This window comes from Ahaetulla prasina, chromosome 10, assembly GCF_028640845.1.
Source record: "Ahaetulla prasina isolate Xishuangbanna chromosome 10, ASM2864084v1, whole genome shotgun sequence".
In the NCBI taxonomy this organism is placed as follows: domain Eukaryota; kingdom Metazoa; phylum Chordata; class Lepidosauria; order Squamata; family Colubridae; genus Ahaetulla; species Ahaetulla prasina.
The window spans coordinates 19,051,533-19,072,110 of record NC_080548.1 but is presented as its reverse complement, the minus strand read 5'-3'; the positions used below and the strand labels follow the sequence as shown (position 1 = coordinate 19,072,110).

Sequence of the window (20,578 nt, the reverse complement as noted above, 5' to 3'; positions counted from 1 at the left end):
CATTCAAGGAGTTGAGCCAACCTACTGAAATGCATTTGAGATGAAATGAATCAAATTGGAAATTGGATATGCAGACAAAGAGTTCATGTACACATACAAACAACAACTTTTTCCATTAACATCTATTTAGTGGCCTTAATGGTGTTTGTGCTCCTGGCTATAACAAATAATATACTATTACTAATCTGGTTTTCTTCTGTCATTAGTTGACACTTATGGAATGTTCCATCAAAGTGGACATGAAAGGAGGAGAACTGTGTTGATTTATGGTGACAAAGAATCTGGAGTATGGTAGTACCTTTTCTGGTTAACAAACTGTATTAAAAAACATAAGCTTTCATGTTAGTCAAACATGGTGCTACCAGAATCCTAATTTTCAGTCAAAGTAAGAGTGTGATTTACTACTCTCACTCCAGAATCTTGTGAATACACAAGACTCCAGAGAAAGGCCACAACATAATCAGTCCCATAACATTTGAGTTTCACACCGTGTCATTTTCTCCATTTAAGATTAAATCTTCTGGTCAGTTCCAAGATAACTGGCCCCAAAGTAACAAATGTTCAAGTTCCAAGAGTGCGATCCAGTTCCATTCCATTCTATTTTTGGGGGCACCCATTTATGTAGAAGGAAAAAAGACTGAATGCAGTCCACCACATCCAATATAATATATAGCAGGGAGCAATCTATAGGAACCTTGTGCATGTGCAACTCTGCTCAACCTCTGCTAAGAGATTCCCAACAACCTGAATAATTGGGTTTTTGTTTTTGTTTTGACAACTGGTGGGCATCTGATCAACATTCCTGCCAGATTTTCATCAACAACTTTGAGCCTTCTGCAAGATCCACAGGGAGAAAGTTTGAGTTCAGTAGCAACCCAAAGCGGCATCAGGGACAGCATCTTGATGACACTAGCAGCTACATTCAGGACAGCTCTCCCATATCTAAGCAAAAAGTTGACACGGGCCTCTTACCGATGATCACTGCTCAAAGCCTTCTGGATTCATTAGAATCAGAAATAGCTTACTTGCAATACTGATGGTTCCAAAAAGCTAATTTATGAAGTACACATACACTGTAGAATAAAACTGTGAAACTCCACTCTAATTATTAATGTCTAGCTTATGACTACCAGATGTAGTCTCTGCCTACAAGAATTAACAAGTGCATGAATTCATCTTTTTTTTTTCTTGGTCTCAGATGAAATTCTTGTTCCCAGAGTTAAAACAGATGTTATGCAAATATAAACGATGAAATGGTCTATAAATACTTTAGGACCAGTGGTGAGATTCAAGTATTTTAACAACCGGTTCTCTGCCCTAATGATTTCTTCCAACAACCAGTTTGCCAAACTGCTCAGAAAGTTAACAACCGGTTCTCCCGAAGTGGTGCGAACTGGCTGAATCCCACCACTGTGTCTGTCTGTCTGTCTACAGTATCTATCTATCTATCTATCTATCTATCTATCTATCTATCTATCTATCTATCTATCCATCCATCCATCCAGTGGTGGGATTCAAGTAATTTAACAATCGGTTCTCTGCCTTAATGATTTCTTCCAACAACCAGTTCACCAAACTGCTCAGAAAGTTAACAACCGGTTCTCCCGAAGTGGTGCGAACTGGCTGAATCCCACCACTGTTTAGGATCCAATTATTATGTCCAATAATCCTGGATATTGCTTCTTCTTATCTCAGGCCCAAATGTAAGATAGCTTTTGCCAATGTCGTGCCTTCCAGGTATGTTAGGGACAAGAACAACAAGAATTCCAAAGAGTTTGTCCCATAATTCTTGCTGATTACATTAACAGAATAACACAGTTGGAGGTATTCTAGTCCAACCCCCCGCATGAGCAGGAGACCCTATATCATTCTGGACAAATGGCTGTCCAATCTCTTCTTAAAAGCCTCCAGTGATGGAGCATCCACAACTTCTGAAGGCAAACCATTCCACTGATTAATTGTTCTCACTGACAGGAAATTTCTCCTCAGTTCTAGGCTTATCTCTCTTTGATTAGTTTCCATCCATTACTTCTTGTCCTGCCTTCTGGTGCTTTGGAAAACAGGTTAACCCCGACTTCTGAGGTAGGAAGCTCATGAAAATGGCAGTGCGCAGATTGAACATAGTTTTTAAAGAAAACTTCCCAATATTCCCCCAACAGAAGAAAAATCAAATGCCAGCCTTGCGGCCACCAAAATATTGTCTGGAACACCAAAAAGGAGTCATGATAAGGTTGAAGCTCTCCATGGAACTGATTTCTAATTTCAAATCACCTCAGCTTTGTTTTCATTTGTGTAATATCTAATTTCCCATGGTGAATATTACCCACTGATAATGCTCTTGTTATGGCCCCTTCAATTTTTATATAATTATGTCTAAGCCCTACACATAAGAAAAGACAAGTGGGGAGGAGCACGCTAGCTGAAGTTCTCTCTACCATTCTCAGCTTGTTACTCTCTATGCGTGGACAATGTCAGCTTAGTTCTGCATCGTGCATGAACATTTAGTCTATTGATTTTCTCAATGAAACAATCTCTCTTCGTTCTCCCACTCCCTGGAGATTAAGAAGTATATACCGCATCACTACCCCTCCAATTCTCAGCCAATAACAAACTGATGAGACAAAATGGGCTGAAAAGGAGTGATTGACTGAAAATTATTCAGGGAGCCTCCAAATAATAGAATAGATTAGATTAGATTAGATTAGATTAGATTAGATTAGATTAGATTAGATTAGATTAGATTCCCAACAACCTGAACAATTGGGGTTTTTTTTGAGACAACTGGTGAGCATTTGATCAACATTCCTGCCAGATTTTCATCAACAAATCTGAGCCTTCTGCAAGATCCACAGGGAGAAAGTTTGAGTTCAGTAGCAACCCAAAGCAGCATCAGGGACAGCATTTTGATGACACTAGCAGCTACATTCAGGACATCTCTCCCATATCTAAGCAAAAAGTTGACACTGGCCTCTTACTGATGCTCACTGCTCAAAGCCTTCTGGATTCATTAGAATCAGAAATAGCTTACCTGCAATACTGATGGTTCCAAAAAGCTAATTTATGACAGGTAAGGCAGTGGTGAAATGTAAAATTTGTTACTACCAATTCTGTGGGCATGGCTTGGTGGTTGTGGGGTAATGTGACTGGGTGGGCATGGCCAACTTGTTTTTTTACTTTTAAAAACTTATTTACTTTTTAAAAAAAATGTTTAAAAACATTTTTCAGCCAAAGAGGTTGTTAAAAAATGCTTTTAAAAAGCTCTGACGATCCGGCAACTCAGCTGGAATCGTCAGAGCCTTTTAAAAGCATTTTTAATAACCTCTTTGGCTGAAGAGGTTGTTGAAAAAATGCTTTTAAAAGGCTCCTCTGACGATCCCAGCTGAGCCGCACGATCATCAGAGGTTTTTGTTTTACTTTTAAAAGCATTTTTTCAGCCGAAGAAAAAATGCTTTTAAAAGTAAAAAAAACCCAAACCTCTGATGATCACGCAACTCAGCTGGGCATGGGGGGGCAGGGACTTTTGCTACATGTTCTCCGAACCACTCGCCGCCAGCGCTACCAGATCGGGCAATCTGCTCCAAACCGGGAGCATTTCACCCCTGGTATTAGGGTGTATGTATCAAACTGGGGCAAAATGGCATTTTGGAATTCTCCATCCAATTGGTGGGAACAGAAATGTGGGGAATGTTCTCCTCAACCTCTTCCTAGGAAAGGAGAAGATCTCCAAACATTTCTCAAAGACAGGATTCACCCTTTGCAGCTATGGAAAACAATCCAGGGGGTTAATTCTCTCTTGATGTCTTGGGATTTAATGAAAAAAAGAGAGCCATAGAAGCAGTGGATTTCTCTACGGGAAAGGCTGTAAAAACAAAAATTTGCCTTTCCTGCCCCTTAGCAATCTCCTACTGAAATAAGTGTAAGAACTCCATGAGGATTCGTCCGAGATTCCTTTTTTTTTTCCTTCCCCCTCTGAAGTTATTTAAAAGGAAAATTCTTTTTTTCATCAGAACGAAGGAGAGCTTGCTAACAAAAGAGCTTCCTGTTCAACACTAGTGCACATCACAAATATTGCCTTAGAGGCAAATCAGAACAATGGCCCCTCTAAGCTGACCGATGTGATATCAAACTATCCAACACAATCTAACATTTCTAAGCACTGATCCCAAGACCATTTACATGCCAGATATGCCACTGAGTCTCTCTCACTTTGCCAGTCTAAGCAGCTGCTGCTGCTGCTGCTGCTTGGATGAATGCATGAGGACTGACCTTATTAAAATCTGGCATAAAATAATACGCTACATCATTCTGAATGTAGAATCATTGTGACCCCTCCCTTTCCCAGAAGCTGCCAGCAGATCCAGCAGAAGACAATTCAGTATGGGAGGAGATCTGAGAGGCGACGCCAGCAGAAGGAGGGGAGGGGCAGGCCTGGATAAACGCTGAGTCATGGAGACACACCCCACAGCCTATATAAAGGACCTGCTTTTGGCATTCCAACCTTGAGTCAAGCAAAGTCTTATCGAGTTTGCTGATACCGGACCCTATCGCTGAAGTCACAACTTGGACTCCTGCCTGTCCTGATAAACCTCGAAGGGACTTGGCAAGCTGCAGAGGCTTCGTTGCCAAGTTTGTCATGGACTTCGTTGACTCGTTTGCCAGAGTGGGGGGTGGGATACGACAGGTGGGTTTCAAATTTTTTGACTACCGGTTCTGTGGGTGTGGCTTGGTGGGCGTGGCTTGGTGGGCATAACAGGGGAAGGATACTGTAAAATCTCCATTCCCACCCCACTCCAGGGGAAGGATACTGCAAAATACCCATTTCCTCCCCAACCAGCTGGGGCTCGGGAGGCAGAGAATAGATGGGGGCGGGACCAGTCAGAGGTGGTATTTACTGGTTCTCCAAACTACTCAAAATTTCTGCTACCGGTTCTCCAGAACTGGTCAGAACCTGATGAAACCCACCTCTGATACTGATGAAGATGTATGGGGGAAGAAAAGAAGAGTGGTCACCAAATGGCAATTGAAAGTAAAGCTGGTTAAAATCCATTGATCAATTAAACACAACAATATCTGTGTTCAGTGGGGTGGTCCAATGTACCCTTTCCCATTCTGAGCCACTTTTGATCTATAGATAGGCATCGGCAGGATGGCAGCCCCACCCGTCCCCAATTTAACTTCTGGAATGCGCCAATCAATATTTAAATTTAGCCTTTCGTGTTAGAAAAATTCTGGGGCTTGCAACTCCAGGAGATTTACAAGGTAGTAGTTGGGGTAGCTTGGCTTGTTAGTCAGGTAAAAAGAGGCTGATAAAGGTGCAGTAAAAGGTAAAGTTTCCCCTCGCACATAGGTGCTAGTCGTTCCCGACTCTAGGGGGCGGTGCTCATCTCCGTTTCAAAGCCGAAGAGCCAGCGCTGTCCGAAGACTTCTCCGTGGTCATGTGGCCGGCATGACTCTACACCAAAGGCGCATGGAACACTGTTACCTTCCCACCAAAGGTGGTCCCTATTTTTCTACTTGCATTTTTTAACTGCTTTCGAACTGCTAGGTTGGCAGAAGCTGGGACAAGTAACAGGAACTCACCCTGTTATGCGGCACTAGGGATTCGAACCGCTGAACTGCCAACCTTTCGATCGACAAGCTCAGCATCTTACCCACTAAGCCACTGCATCCCTAATAGATGTGCAATAGCTGGAGATAAAATGCAGGGGAAGGAGTGGCAGAACCAAACTATTTAACACCACAGACAATACATCTATCATTCAAAAAGACCTTGATCATCTAACTGCTTGGTCTAAAAATTGGCAGCTCCAAATTTCAACCAGCAAATGCTCAGTCTTACATATAGGAAAAAAGAACCCAAACACTAAGTACATACTTGATGGACATTATCTTACAGATGACCCCCACCCCGTTAAAGACCTTGGAGTTTTCAAGTCAAATGATCTAAGTGCCAAAGCCCACTGCAACTACATAGCAAAAAAAAGCTCTAAGAGTTGTAAACCTAATCTTGTGTAGCTTCTTTTCCAAAAACACCACACTACTAACCAGAGCATATAAAACATTTGCTAGACCAATTCGCCTGTTTGGAACCCTCACCACATCTCTAACATCAATACAATTGAACGTGTCCAGAAATATTTTACAAGAAGAGTTCTCCATTCCTCTGAAAACAATAAAATACCTTATCCCACCAGACTTGAAATCCTAGGCTTAGAAAACTTGGAACTCCGTCGCCTTCAAAAAGACCTAAGTTTAACTCACAGAATCATCTATTGTAATGTCCTTCCTGTTAAAGACTACTTCAGCTTTAATTGCAATAATACTAGAGCAACCAATAGATTTAAACTTAATGTCAACCGCTTTAATCTAGATTGCAGAAAATATGACCTGTAACAGAATCATCAGTGCTTGGAATACTTTACCTGACTCTGTGGTCTCTTCCCATAATCCTAAAAGCTTTAACCAAAAACTTTCTACTATTGACCTCACCCCATTCCTAAGAGAACCATAAGGGGCGTGCATAAGTGCACAAATGTGCCTACCATTCCTATCCTATTGTTTTTCTTTTCTTCTTCCTATATATATATATATATATATATATATATATATATATATATATATATATATATATATATATATATATATATATGCTTATACCTCCTTATATTTACTCATATATGTGTTTATATACTATATAATCTTTTTGTATGATTCCTACATATATTGTTGTGACAAAAGAAAGAAAGAAAGAAAGAAAGAAAGAAAGAAAGAAAGAAAGAAAGAAAGAAAGAAAGAAAGAAAGAAAGAAAGAAAGAATGAATCAGCCTACAATCCCTACAAAGCCACAAGTGGACTGAATTCAACCCCTTTTGAATTCCCTTGAGCCTTATCTAACCCCAAGTAGGTGTTAACCTTGGGAAATGACTAGAAATACATCAGTTTAATTGGACTTTCATGTGGGGACCTGATCTTTTACTCCTGACATAAAATAACTCATAGAGTATGAAAAGGAGCAAGACAACAAGGAGAGAGGCAGGAGTACAAGCATGAAAGAGATGGGGAAAAGATTAAGGGAGACAATGCTTACTTGATTTGTGTATCTGTGTGTGATTGTATGGTTTGACTATCACACGGGAAAACAGGAGGGAAGAGAGGGAGTTTACTCGTATGCATTGAAAAAGGATCTATAGTTACACGAGAGGTATTACAACAGTTCTCCCCAATTCCTACCTTTTCGTGGAAAATGAGAAAGAAGCATTCATTCATTCACACACTCACTCATTCACTCACTCACTCACCCACCCACTCACTCATTCATTCATTAGAATAGAATTTTTTATTGGCCAAGTGTGATTGGACACACAAGGAATTTGTCTTGGTGCATATGCTCTCAGTGTACATTCATTCATTCATTCAATTTATATGGCCACCCATGTAATAATACACATGACTCTGGAAGCTAACCATTAAAACAAAAATAAAATAAAAACACAACAAATGACACAAATAACACAACATAAAACAGCAGCTGAGAATTATTGAGCAATGTATAGTCAACGTAACCAAAAAGCAGGCTCACTCATATTATCAGGGCTTCAGGCTTGGTTTTTAATGCCTTGTAAATCTGGCAAATTTGGAAGTATGTCCATATCAGCTTTCTCTATGAAAAAGAGAATGTCTCCTATCATCTCACTCGGTTTAGTGCTCAGCCTCATTTTTTTTTTCTTATTAAAAATACTTTCCCACTCAGTCTTCAGTACAGGTAGTCTAGCCTTTACATCTGTGCCTCTAAATGAGCTTTTAGTATACAAACCAGGGGGTCTCCAATCTTGGCAACTTTAAGCCTGGAGGACTTCAACTCCCAAAATTCCCCAGCCAGCAATTTTGGGAGTTGAAGTCCTCCGGGCTTAAAGTTGCCAAGGTTTGACACCCCCTGATATAAACTATACCAGTGTTTCTTGACCTCCGCAACTTTACGATAGGTGAACTGCAAGTCCCAGAGTTATCATGCCAGCTGCAGAACTCTGGGACTTTAAGTTCACATATCTCAAATTTGCTGAAATTGGGAACTGGACTATATCCTTAACAATGGTTACCGTCTATCACGTAATATTATTAAACGGTTTGCATTTATATTCTGCCATAGTCCACAGACTATAATTCTGAAGGTAGAAATTTAAAATAATTCTACCTAGATGTACTTTGGGATTTGATTTTGGATTTGAACCACAGAGGAAATCTTTGGTGGGCCTTTGAATACTAGCATTTAAAAAGAATAATTTAAAAGCCTATCTTGGTGACAGCAGCCCTATTTCTTTTTCCACTTCTCCAGTGCTTGAGGGAAACTGATACGAAAAAGCAAACAGCTCTCTCCAATCACTGGAGACCCGTATTATCAAGGGTTTTTTTTTTTTAAAAAAAAATTAATGCTGCAAAAAAAAAAACCACTTAGTTACCTTGGGCATTAAATAAAACTAAGAATCTAATCTGTTGTATGCTTTGAGGGAATTAAAAAAAATAATTTCTTCTGAAAAAATAGTCAGACCCCGTAAGTGCCCTTTCAAAGCAGCAAGAAGGATAAAATGTTTTAGGATGCATGAAACGGCTGCTGGAAAGAGAAAAATTCAATTAGATCAGAATTAAAAATTGCACTAAAGATATGAAAGGCGGAACCGAAAAGAATATAGCCCAATCTCCGTGGAAATTTCGAATGCCCATACGAGAGAGATTTTGCTATGAGAGTGAAGAAAACATACTTTCATCCTGGAACAGCCTGAGACCAACTTCAGCCTCCTTCGGCAGCAAGCTGTCGTTGAGCTAAAGGTTATGTTATGAGGACATGTCTTCCAGAAACAGTGAAATACTTTCACGCTGTGACAAACAAGTATGTCAATAAGCCCTGCTCTGATCTAACAGGATAAAAGAGTTAGAAGGGACCTTGGAGGTCTTCCAGTCCACCCCCCTGCACAAACAGGGAACCCTATACCAATTCAGACAAACGGTGGCCCAGTCTCTTCATAAAGTAAGAATAAATTATCTAACAAGAATAAAGTGAATGTATTGTTAAATTGTGTTAAAATGTAGGGCTATGCAATGCCTCACATTAAATTCAGAAGAATTATTTTGAATAGCAAAGGGGTGCTATTCAGCAGGTACTGACTGGTTCTGGAGAACCGGTAGCGGAAGTTTTGAGTAGTTCAGAGAACCGGCAAATACCACCTCTGGCTGGCCCCACAGTGGGGTGGGAATGGAGATTTTGAAATATCCTTCCCCCAGGAGTGGGGAGGGAATGGGAATTTTGCAGTATCCTTCCCCAGGAGTGGGGAGGGAATGGGGATTTTGCAGTATCCTTTCCCTGGAGTGGGGTGGGAATGAGATTTTGCAATATCCTTCCCCCAGGAGTGGGAAGGAAATGGGGATTTTGCAATATCCTTCCCCAGGAGTAGGGAGGGAATGGGGATTTTGCAGTATCCTTCTCCTGGAGTGGGGAGGGAATGGGGATTTTGCAGTATTTCTTCCCCCAGGAGTGGGGAGGGAATGGGGATTTTGCAGTATCCTTCCTCTGGAGTGGGGAAGGAATGAAGATTTTGCAGAATCCTTCCCATGTCATGCCCACCAAGACACGCCTACCAAGACACACCACACCCACCAAGACACAGCCACAGAACTGCTGGTTAAAATTTTTTGAATTCCACCACTGTCCTAGAAACACGAATACAGCTCCTTCCTGGGTTATTGTAAAGCAGCCGTATCTGCTTCCATAACCACACAGCGCCTCTAAAGTGTTGCATAGAGAGTGCTGGGTTTATGTTCCTCAGATTCCGCAGCCTCTCTCACAAGTTCCATCCAAACCACCGCACAATTCTAATAAGAAGTGTATCGAGTATATTTGACCAAGTGCCTATATAGGTAGTCCTCGACTTATGGCGGCTCACTTGGTGACCATTTGAAGTTACAACGGCACTGCAAAAAAAGTGACGTATGACCATTTTTCACATGTATGACCATCATCACCACCTCCCCACGGTCATGGGGGATTGACATTTGGATGCATGGCAAGTGGTTCATATTTATGATGGTCCCGGGGTCGTCATGTGATCCCCTTTTGTGATCTTCTGACAAGCAAAGTCAATGGGGAAGCCAGATTCACTTAACAATCCTGTTGCTAACTGCAGTAATTCACTTAACAACGGTGGCAAGAAAAGTCGTAAAACAGGGCAAAATTCACTTAAGAAATTTCTCACTTAGCAACGTAAACGCTGGGCTCAATATTGTGGCCTTACATTGAGGACTACCTGTAGATGACCTGATTGCCTCTTCTCTAAGCAGTTACCTTCTTCCATTAGACCGAGATGCTAATCTCTAAGAGGAAGCTGAGTAAGATTAGGCTCCAAAGGGAGGTACGTTTGTTGGAAGGAGAGTGGAGCTGCCTGTTCTGACCTAGGCCTCCCAAAACCATGAAGGAGACTCTTTGTCCGGATAAAATCTCTTTTATTTAGGTTAATGGGAATTCCTCTCCAGCAAAGTCCCGGCAAACAGTCTTTCAGACCTTTATCAGGCTTGGAGAGTTGCCAGCTGATATCTTACAAACGCCAGGCTGTAGCAGCAATTACTTGGCAAGAAGTCAGAAACAGATCTTCACTCTCATGAATTGAACTAATTGTCTCCTGCAAACTCCCCTCCCCTTTCACTCCTCTTTATTCCCTATGGGAGGGGCCGTTCACCGTCCACCTGTGCCTTTACTCCCAAGTTGGCCCTTGTTCCTTAGCTGTTCCCTTCTCCTGGCAGCTCTGTGCATGTGCACATCGGGAACAAGCTTCAGCTGTTCTTCTGCCTCACTGATATCCGACTCCGAAGGCAGCTGATAACTGTAGAATGGCCCTGGCCCCATCTCTGCCTCTGACACAGAGTCCTCATCAGAGCCTTCCCCAGACTCCAGGATTGGCCCATGTTTCTCCCCAACCTTTTCACTGTCTGAGTTTGCTACCAGTTCCGCTGGCTGGCCATAACACTGCCTGCATGACAGCAAGAACAAAGTCCTCAAAATGCTTCCTTACCCTTTCCGAATGACAACGATGATTGCCCCAAGGAGGATGATCAACACCACCAGTCCTCCAGCACAGATGCCCAGAATGAGACCCATTTCCTCTGAGTGCTGGGAAACTTCCAAGGGACGCTTGCTTTCTTTACAGGCAGCTGTAGGAGATAAAGAGCGAACAGGTGGGTCAAGAGAACCTGAAAATAGGAGAATGACACCACGAGCTTCTCCTTCTCTTGCACATAAATTGCATGCATCATCAGAGGACATAGGAACAAGATTGCTGGATTTCATCGGAGATATTTTTAGAGGTTGTTACAGCATGTTAGCAACAGCATCTTGCTAATTGATCTCCTCCCCTCCACACACACACACCCCGGAATGGGACTTTTTGGCTTGAACCCTTGGCCGTGTCTTTTTCCTCCAGGGTTCGCCTCCGCATTATTATCCACAGGCTTTTCTCTCTTTTTTTTTTATTGAAAAAGTTTTACAACAATTAAATTTTTCCTCCTCCCCTCCCCAGTCCCCCTCCTTCCCCCCTCCCTCCAAAACCCCCCTCCCCCCCGACTTCCCGGAGCAAACACAAGGTATAGTTCATTAAACAAACAGTCATACATTAAATTTTTAAAATCTAACACAATTATAATCCTTCTCTCTCACATATCCTGACTTCTTTCATTAAAATCAAAAACAATGTCCTATCAGTATCAATATCAATATCAGATTAAGAAATTTCAGATTGCCTTTGAATGAAGGACATTCCACAAGCTTTTCCCCTTGGCTGGCCCTCCCCCATTCTTTCGGCCCAGCACATGGGCCATGGCCCATCCATCCCAGTCCCTTCACCATGGCTCATTCATTGAGCTCATTCATTGAGCACTCAGGACAGTTTGCAGCCAGCCAATTGGTTCAGGGGCTCGGGGGCTTTGGGAGAGGTGCTGCTTGCGGGGAGGTGCTGAGCTTATTAGAAGAAGGAAGAGGAGGGGTGGAAGAGCGGGGATGCGGGGTGTATATGGAGGTGCTGCACATGGAAGAGCGGCAGTGGAGGGGTGTAAATAACCCGGCTTCATCCAAAGGAATATGTTTGAAGTCAGAGAGGAAGATCACCTCCACTCTTCCACCAAGCGTAGCACCTCCATATATGCCCCCCCTGCTCTTCCATCCCCTCTCTTTCCTTCCCCTAACAAGTGTAGCACCTTCCCCCCATAGCACCTCCCCCCAAGCAGCACCTCTCCCAAAGCCCCTGAGCCCCTGCACCAATTGGCTGGCTGCAAACTGTCCTGGGCACCCAAATGCCCAATGTGAACTGTACTTCAATGAATGGACTGCAGTGAAGGGACTGGGACGGAGGGGCCATGGCCCATGTGCCAGGGTGAAGAAAGGGGGAGGGCCAGCCGAGGAGAAAAACTTGTGGATAGTGATGCAGAGGCGAAACCCTGGAGGAGAAGCAGGCAGGGCCAAGGGTACAAGCCAAAAAGTCCTAGACACCCACACACCCACACCCACATACACAAACCCAAAACTAAGCAGAATAGACTTGGTTAGTGTTTGAGTTGGGGACTCTCCCCAAAAAACTCAAACATTGACATTATATTGTGGAATCAAGAGTATCCTGGAAGAAATCAGTAGAGAACTGCTTCAATATTCACGGATGCGACCATGGTGTCACTCACAACTGAGTTCAATCCAAGGAACTTTCACCTTTGCCTTTAATTATTCATGGAGCTTATGGAGTTATGGCATTCTTCTCAGTTTAAATAAAATAAAAATACCTAAAAATGGGAATGGGGAATTCTTATTGCCATATTTTAGAGATCTAGAATTGGTAGGGGAGACTTGGGCTATTGAGGCAACCTCTGCTTCCCTATGGATTTCTAATTAAACCCTCCTTAAGAGATGGCTTTTTAGCTTCGGCTTGATTACATTCACTGGAGGAAAACCTACACCTTGTTTGTCTGAATCACTGGTTCCCTTGTCAAACTTTCTGACAATTAAGAAACTTTCAACTAAACGCTGGAGTCTGATGCTCTCTGGAGAGATAAAGAACGAGATAATCGTGTGAATTCAAATCTTGCCTCAAAGAAACATCCTCTTTCAGTTTTGTCTTCTGGAAGCTAAATGTTTACCCCTGGATTTTAGTGGGTAAAATTTGAGGGGCTCCAAAACCATCAGAAGGATGCTTTTAAGGGTTGTATGCAATCTGCAGACCACCCAGGGAATCGTAGATAAAGGAAGCTCTGTACTAAATAAACGTGTCATCCGTTCTAAAGCTGATACTTAGCAAGTATCTTAGCAAGAACCATAGCAACTTTTCATTTTCTTAAACATGTTACAGCTGGTGGGTAGATTGCTAGACTTGCATATAGTTACAATGCTCCTCTGATTACTTCTGTTGGTAATAGAATTTATGCTTTTCCACTAGCAAATTGGAATTATCCTCCAATGATATACATAATTGTAAAAAAAAAACCCTCCACTCCTCCTATAACACATGTCAAATTACCCCATTGTAACACTGTAGTTCTTATTTCTGTAGTTCTCAGAACCAAAGAAGGATGAAAGTGCCACATTCTGAATTATTTCTTATTTATTTATAAAGCTGACTGCCTACTCCAAGAACCAATCTGAACCATGTATGTTGTTGATGCCTGACAAGGAGATATTTGACATAGCTAATACATACATCACTTGTATGGTTGACATTTGAGGAGCCATAAGGTTTTCCAAACCTAGTCAAAATTTGCCTAGAGATTCTCAGTTTTTCAATTAAGTCACAAGCAAAGGTCTTCTGAATTCACATGGTGAATTATTTAGCAGTTGATGTCATTGTTTTGATGATACTTTGAACTGCCCTTGTGGAAATTTGGCAGGAATCATCCATCTGTGTGTCTTTTGCAATTAAAAGCAAGACACACAAAACCTCCAGTCATTGCCCCTGAACAAATCTGGCTTACAAGATGCCCTTAAATGAGTTGAATTAGGCTTCATCGTCAAGAGGAAAGTGTCATTTCAAAGTTTCTGATGAGCAGATTGAGTTCACACTGTTTAGGATACATCTCAGTGGTGTAATCCAATTTTTTTTACTCCCGGTTCTGTGGGTGTGGCTTGGTGGGCATGGCTTGATGAGCATGGCAGGGGAAGGATACTGCAAAATCCCCATTCCCTCCCCACTCTGGAGCCAGCCAGAAGTGGCATTGCCGGTTCTCCAAGCTACTCAAAATTTCCACTACCAGTTCTCCAGAACCTGACAGAACCTGCTAGATTTCAGCCCGCATGTATGTTGTATATTTTTATTTGCTTTTATTTTAATAAGTTTTTATTTTAAAGTGGGATTGTTGAATACAAAACTGAAAATCTACCATGTTTCATATCCTGAATCAAAGGAACAATATGTTAACAAACTACACTAAGGAAAATCTATGCACTCTATCTAGACCACATTACAAATCTAGACCACATTACAGCAACCCAAATGGGAGGTGACTAAGTCACCATGAGCCAGACCTCCAAATCCAGGAACAGACACAACTAGAACAAACTACTGTAGCCATGACTGCCACCTCCTTTTCAACAAGGAGTCATAAGGAACCTCAAATTGTGTCCCAACTGTGACGTCATGGGTGGACTTGAAAATTTTTAGCAAAGGGTTCTCTGCCTGGTTGCTGGGTGGGCATGGCCATGGTGGGCGTGGCCTAGTCAGCCTCCTGAACAATGGCTAGGGGGGTGTTTTTGCCCTCCCCGGGTTCCAGAGGCCTTCCTCAAGCCTTCGGGAGAGAGAAAACAGCCTCCCCAGGCTCCGGAGGCTCTCTGGAGGCTGGAAACAGACCCATTTCCTGCCTTCCCAAACTTCCGGTAGGCCCATTTTTCGCTCTCCCCAAGCTTCCGCACGTATCCTGCACTTATCTGCATCCAAAACAGGCTGCATGGGGATTCCTGGGAGGGGTGGGTGGGGCCAGCCAAGAGTGAGATTTGGGGGTTCTCCGAACTGCACAGAATCTTAGCTAGAGGTTCTTCCGAATCCCTGCGAACCCCCAGCAGCCCAACCCCTGTGTGAAGTGTACCCATAGGCAGAGTTAATGATGGAAAGTCTCCGGATCCAAGTCACCAAGGATTATGCCTAGATATCTTGTCTTCCACAATAGAAGTTTTCTGTCACTCAGTCTACAGCCTCCCTGGCATCCCTAACTTCACTTCCATTCTATGAGACATGATCAGGAGGGGCCCCCTTTTGTTCAGATTGAGAAATATGGAAAAAGGCCAGCAAGCAGCATCCTCCGCCATTTCCATCAAGAAAATACAAATCAGCTACCAGAAAATATCAGAAAGAATATTTGTGAGGGCGATGGGTGGTTCAGAAATGTGATAAATAAAATAAATAAACAAATAAAGTTTAAAAAATCCTCAAGGACCCTGAGAATAAGATTGAAAAAGAGAAAGCATTTCAACCCAACATTAAAACTACATATCACAAGGCCAATTGCCCATCACAATGGGGATGAATTTGGGGATCTCTCTATTACCTTTGTCTAGATCAGTGGTCATCAACCAGTGGTCCATGGACTACTGGTGGTCCGCGAGAAAATTTTGGTGGTCCGCAGAAAAATTATTTGCATTTTTTATATTGCACTAAATACTATTTATCCTTTTTAAAAAATCATATTAGTGGTCCTCGGGATTTAAAATTATGAATTTAGTGGTCCCTGAGGTCCGAAAGGATGGTGACCCCGGTCTAGATTGTTCTCTTTCTGGTCTTATTCTCTGCTGGCATTTAGATAACAAATACTTTGTAGGTGTTGTGTCTAATCCTATATATGGTGATCTGTCAAGCACCCTGTACCCCAAGAATCAACAATCATAATTTTAGAGATCAGTGGAGTCCTGAATTTCTTTTCTGCAGCTTTTGGATGTCTCTTTCCCCTTTGTCCTATCAGTTCTTTGAAACTTTTCTTCCAAATTTAGAGAACCACCACCAGAAAATTCTGCCCCCACAACATGTACAACATAGTCCTGCTCATCTTGCATTGTCATCAGTGGTGGGTTTCTACCGGTTCGCCACGGTTCAGGCAAACGTGTAGTGGCGGTGGTGGGAAGCTCCACCCACCCGCCCGGATGTCATCATGGATGCTCTGTGCATGCGCAGAAGTGCTGCACACAAGCGAAGCCAGTGCACGCGCATGCGCTCCCGGTTCCGAACCAGTAGCGAAGGTAAGTGGAACCCACTACTGATAATCATCCAACCGTTGCCCATCCTTGATGCAGATTGTTATTATAGATTGCTTTTAAGAGCTGGATTTTAGAGTACAGTCATTTCTCCAAAGTCTGCCTTTTATGTCGAACAAAAACAACCCCCCCAAAAAAGTCTGTGTTCTTCCAGTGTCTCTGGAGAGCCATTCAGATGATTGCTGGGGTGTTTTGGATTATGTCTAGGGAAATGAGATTTGTACAATTCAGACTTCAGGAGGGGAAGGAAGGAAAGGAAGATGCCACTGAGTGTGTGATGAAAGCAACTTTCCTACACATCTACAGAGGCAGGGAAAGACTTCTTAGAAATGGAGAGATTTTACAAAGCATGAGGAGGAGGGGGAAGAGGGGGGACACTTTAGTGTAGTGGCAAAGGCGTCTGGCTAAAAACCAGGAGACCATGAGTTCTAGTCTTTCCTTAAGTGTGAAAGTTATCTGGGTGACTTTGGGCCAGTCTTTCTCTCTCTCTTAGCTCTAGGAAGAAGAAGGCAAGGACCAGCCACTTCCAAAAACCAGAGCCTATTTTATCTTGTAGTGAAGGTACCGGACTAGAAACCAGGAGACTGTGAGTTCTGGTCCTTCCTGAGCCAGTTGAGTGAGTCCTTCTCAACCCAACCCATCTCATAGGACACTTGATATGGCGGAAATAAGAAGCAGTAGCATCACCTTGAATTGACCAAATATAAAGGTAGGATTTAAGAAAAAAATCAAGTCAATAAACATATAAGAATATTTACCTTTCCGAGCTATTCGGATACAATTCAGCCTTGTTTCCTACAAAAGAAGAAAAAGATAAGCAAGGTTTTTATCACACCCATGATCTCTTTGACTTGTTATCAAATCAAACCACTAAATATGAACATTCCATGAACTATATGTTTCTTTTCTAATTATCATTGGTACATGTACCTCATGCCTGACAAATTCCCTTTGATAACACTTTTTTTCCCTTTAGACCAAGTAAAATTACTTTGGGGGGTGGGGGAGGGAAGAATACACACACAAAAAACCCCCTCATTTAGGACTTCACTATTTCCTGCCAGCTTGAGATAAAAATCATTCTCAGATCTTTCCTCAATATTCTGGAGACCCACCACTGATGCTGTGTTGGATTCATCAATGACCTGGCTTGGTATAAGGTAGGGTGGTGGGTTTTTTGGTGAGCAAACAGACTCCTATCCAGAGTATCTAAACAGCGGTCCCCAACCTTTCTGGCTCCATGGACCAGCAGCAGCAATGGCGGGAGAGTGAAGGATAGTTTCATGCACACAATTGATCTCCCATACATGCACAAATGAAGCTTAACATGCTTGCCACCCCTTGTGCGGCCTGGTTCCAAATGGGCCATGGACCAGTACCAGTACGCAGTCCAGGGGTTGGGGACCCCTGACCTAGAACCAAAGAAAAATTTCCTGACTGTGAGAATAAGTAAGCAGTGGGATGGTTTGCCTCCAGAAGTTGTGGATGCTCCCTCATTGGAGGTTTTTAAGAAGAGATTGGACAGCCAATTGTCCAGAATGGTAAAGGGTCTCCTGCTTGAGCGTGGGGTTGGACTAGAAGACCTCCAAAGTCCCTTCCAACTCTGTTATTCTGTCATTCTTCATCTATAGACTGCAGATTTCAGGTATCTCTCAGAAAGGAAATGCTGTCCCTTCAGTCACAATTCGATAATCTCAGACACATTTGAAGGGAGGATATGCCATTTGACACTGAATCAGGGGTGAAATCCTATCGGCTTGGACCGGTTCGGGCGAACCGCTAACGATTATGGGCATCAGTTCACTGAACCGGTAGTAATTACCCCTCCTTGGCCACACCCTCGCCCGGCCGGTCACCACTCATCTCCTTCAGGCCACTTGATTTTCCACAGAATTCAACGTTAAATTCAGAATTCAGCGTTAAATTCAGAACAGAGCTGCTGCAGCCTGTCCCTTTAAGGTAGTCCTCAGGAGGGAGGGGGCCAGGAGAGAACCATAAAGGGAGCAGCAGCTCCCTTGGGAATGGAGGGAGAAAAGTTAGCATTCTCTCTGCCACAGGATCGGCAGCAGAGAGAATGCTAACTTTTCTCTCTCCATTCACAATGGAGCTGCTGCAGCCTGTCCCTTTAAGGTAGTCTCCAGGAAGGAGGGGGAGAGGGAGAGGGAGGGGGAGCATCTGGAATGGAGCTTTTTTTGTAAAAAGCAGGAAAATGGGGAAGAGGATTTTCCTGCCTGTCACCCATTCCTCAATCTCAGCACAGACTGAGGGAAGGATGGTAGGCAAGAATATTCCCCTCCCGATTTTCCTGCCGTTCGCAACAAGGAGTGGCTGGGAGGGGAGGGGCCGGTGAGGAGCCCCTCGATGTGAGTGATGTTGAGTTGGCCACACCCACCCAGTCACATGACCTCCCCCCCAACAAGCCACGCCCACAGAACCGGGTAGGGGAAATTTTTTAATTTCAACCCTGCACTGAATCTCCACTCACCACCACCGCCACAGATTACAGCCTACGGGTAGGAAACGACACCATTAGGCTGATGGTTTTCCTTGGCAAGGACTGACAATAAGGTATTCAAGAGATTGGGCAGAGGCTCAGGCACCAAAGTAAGAAAATCCACTTGTCCTCTGCTTTCTATCCTCCATTGTCCAGATCCTCCCTCAAAATCTTTCCCCAGCACAAAAACATTTTCCACTTTGTCTGCCTGCCTGCCTGCCTCCCTGCCTGCCAAGTGATATAATAATGCCACTGCTGCAGATGGAAGTGGAGGAAATTAAACCAATCGTCATTATTTGGCTTAATGTCCCTTCTATCAACTCATGGTGTTAAGATTCCTTGTTGGACCGTTGGGAATATGTCGATGCCAACGGCAAGAGAACCAGACTGCATTTGCAAGGAAGAGACTAGAAAGAATCCTGGGCAGAGTTGAAGCCTTTCAAAAACAGTCCCGTAGCTGCTCTGTTCCTCCTAAAATCTGAGCCGTGAAATGAGCGTGGTCTTCCAGTAATTAACATCTTGGGCTTAGAAGAGACCACATGAATCCCAAGTATAATCTCCTGAAACCAAACAAGGGTTAAGAACAAGCTTTTATTATCTTTTTAAAAGAGTCTCGGTGGCAAAGTGCAGTACTGTAGGCTATTTCTGCTGACTGCCGGCTGCCTGCAATTTGGCAGTTCAAATCTTATCAGGCTCAAGGTTGACTCAGCCTTCCATCCTTCCGAGGTGGGTAAAATGAGGACTCAGATTGTTGGGGGCAACATGCTGACTCTGTAAACCGCTTAACAGAGGGCTGTAAAGCACTATGAAGCAGTATATAAGTCTAAGTGCTATTGCTATTTTAATTTAAATAAAGCGTGGACACATCTGAACATACTCTGAACGGCTCATCACTTGCATGACATCTGAAGAATGCAAGTAGGGTAAAATGGGGTCCACGGAAGGGCATTGAGAAAACTGAGAAGGTTTGGAAACACAAATTGACCATCTGCCCAGGTTGCTGAATTTCCAAGTCTTCTGCCTTTTTGCCCAAGCAAGGAAACGGGCAAATAACTTCTTAATAGTTTTAAGTTACATCCACAGTTAAAATCCAGAGTGTTAGTTTGGCGTAGTGGTTAAAGCATCAGGCTAGAAACCGGGAGTCTGTGAGTTCTAGTTCTACCTTAGATCACTCTTTTTCAGCCATGGGAAGCAGGCAATGGCAAACCACTTCTGAAATCTTGCCCAAAAAAACTGTGCAGGGACTTGTCCAGGCAGCCACCAAGAATTTAAAAAATACTGAGTTGAAGGCACAAAAAGGAAAAACCCTAAATGACATTACTCCATTGTCAGATGGCTTTCTTCCCTTGGATAGTTTTGCGATCTTCTGCTGTTCTCACATCTTATTTCAATATTGATGTTACTTGCCATCAGACAGTTATACAAAATCTGCATAGTACAATGTTGAACCATGATTAATTGATTGATGGATAGAGAGAGATAAATCTGATTCTGCAGAAAAAGAAAAGGTTGGGATCGTATGTAAGATCCTTAAAACAAAGCTGAGGATAAGAACATGGGCCGTACATCATGCCAAATGTTGTCTAATCTAATAAAACAGTAACCGCTTTCCCTATCATTTGATTCCTGATGTTTTTAACTGGAGAGGGTATGTTCAGAGATGCTGCTCCTGCATATAAATTCTGTGCTCTGCCAGAGATCCTGCATCTTATAAAAGATTTAAAAACAATTTAACTGAATTTTTAAATGTGCTCAACTTGTGAAATTAGATTCAGTCATTCCATTTCATACTGAATGAGAGTTGATTGCAGAGCCCTACTGCTAAT

The 20,578-nt window shown here is 42.9% G+C and overlaps 1 protein-coding gene across 1 annotated transcript in view; it reads right to left on the bottom strand.

Annotated features, from left to right (window-relative positions):
* The window catches only part of PTPRU (protein tyrosine phosphatase receptor type U), a 168,735-nt gene that overhangs the window by 122,031 nt on the left and 26,126 nt on the right, over positions 1–20,578 (bottom strand). Inside the window, exons 5-6 of the mRNA XM_058195155.1 lie at positions 17,017–17,053; positions 11,058–11,196 (exon numbers count right to left, since the gene is read on the bottom strand). Coding sequence (XP_058051138.1) covers positions 11,058–11,196; positions 17,017–17,053 — 176 coding nt within the window. The remainder of the gene's footprint in view (positions 1–11,057; positions 11,197–17,016; positions 17,054–20,578) is intronic.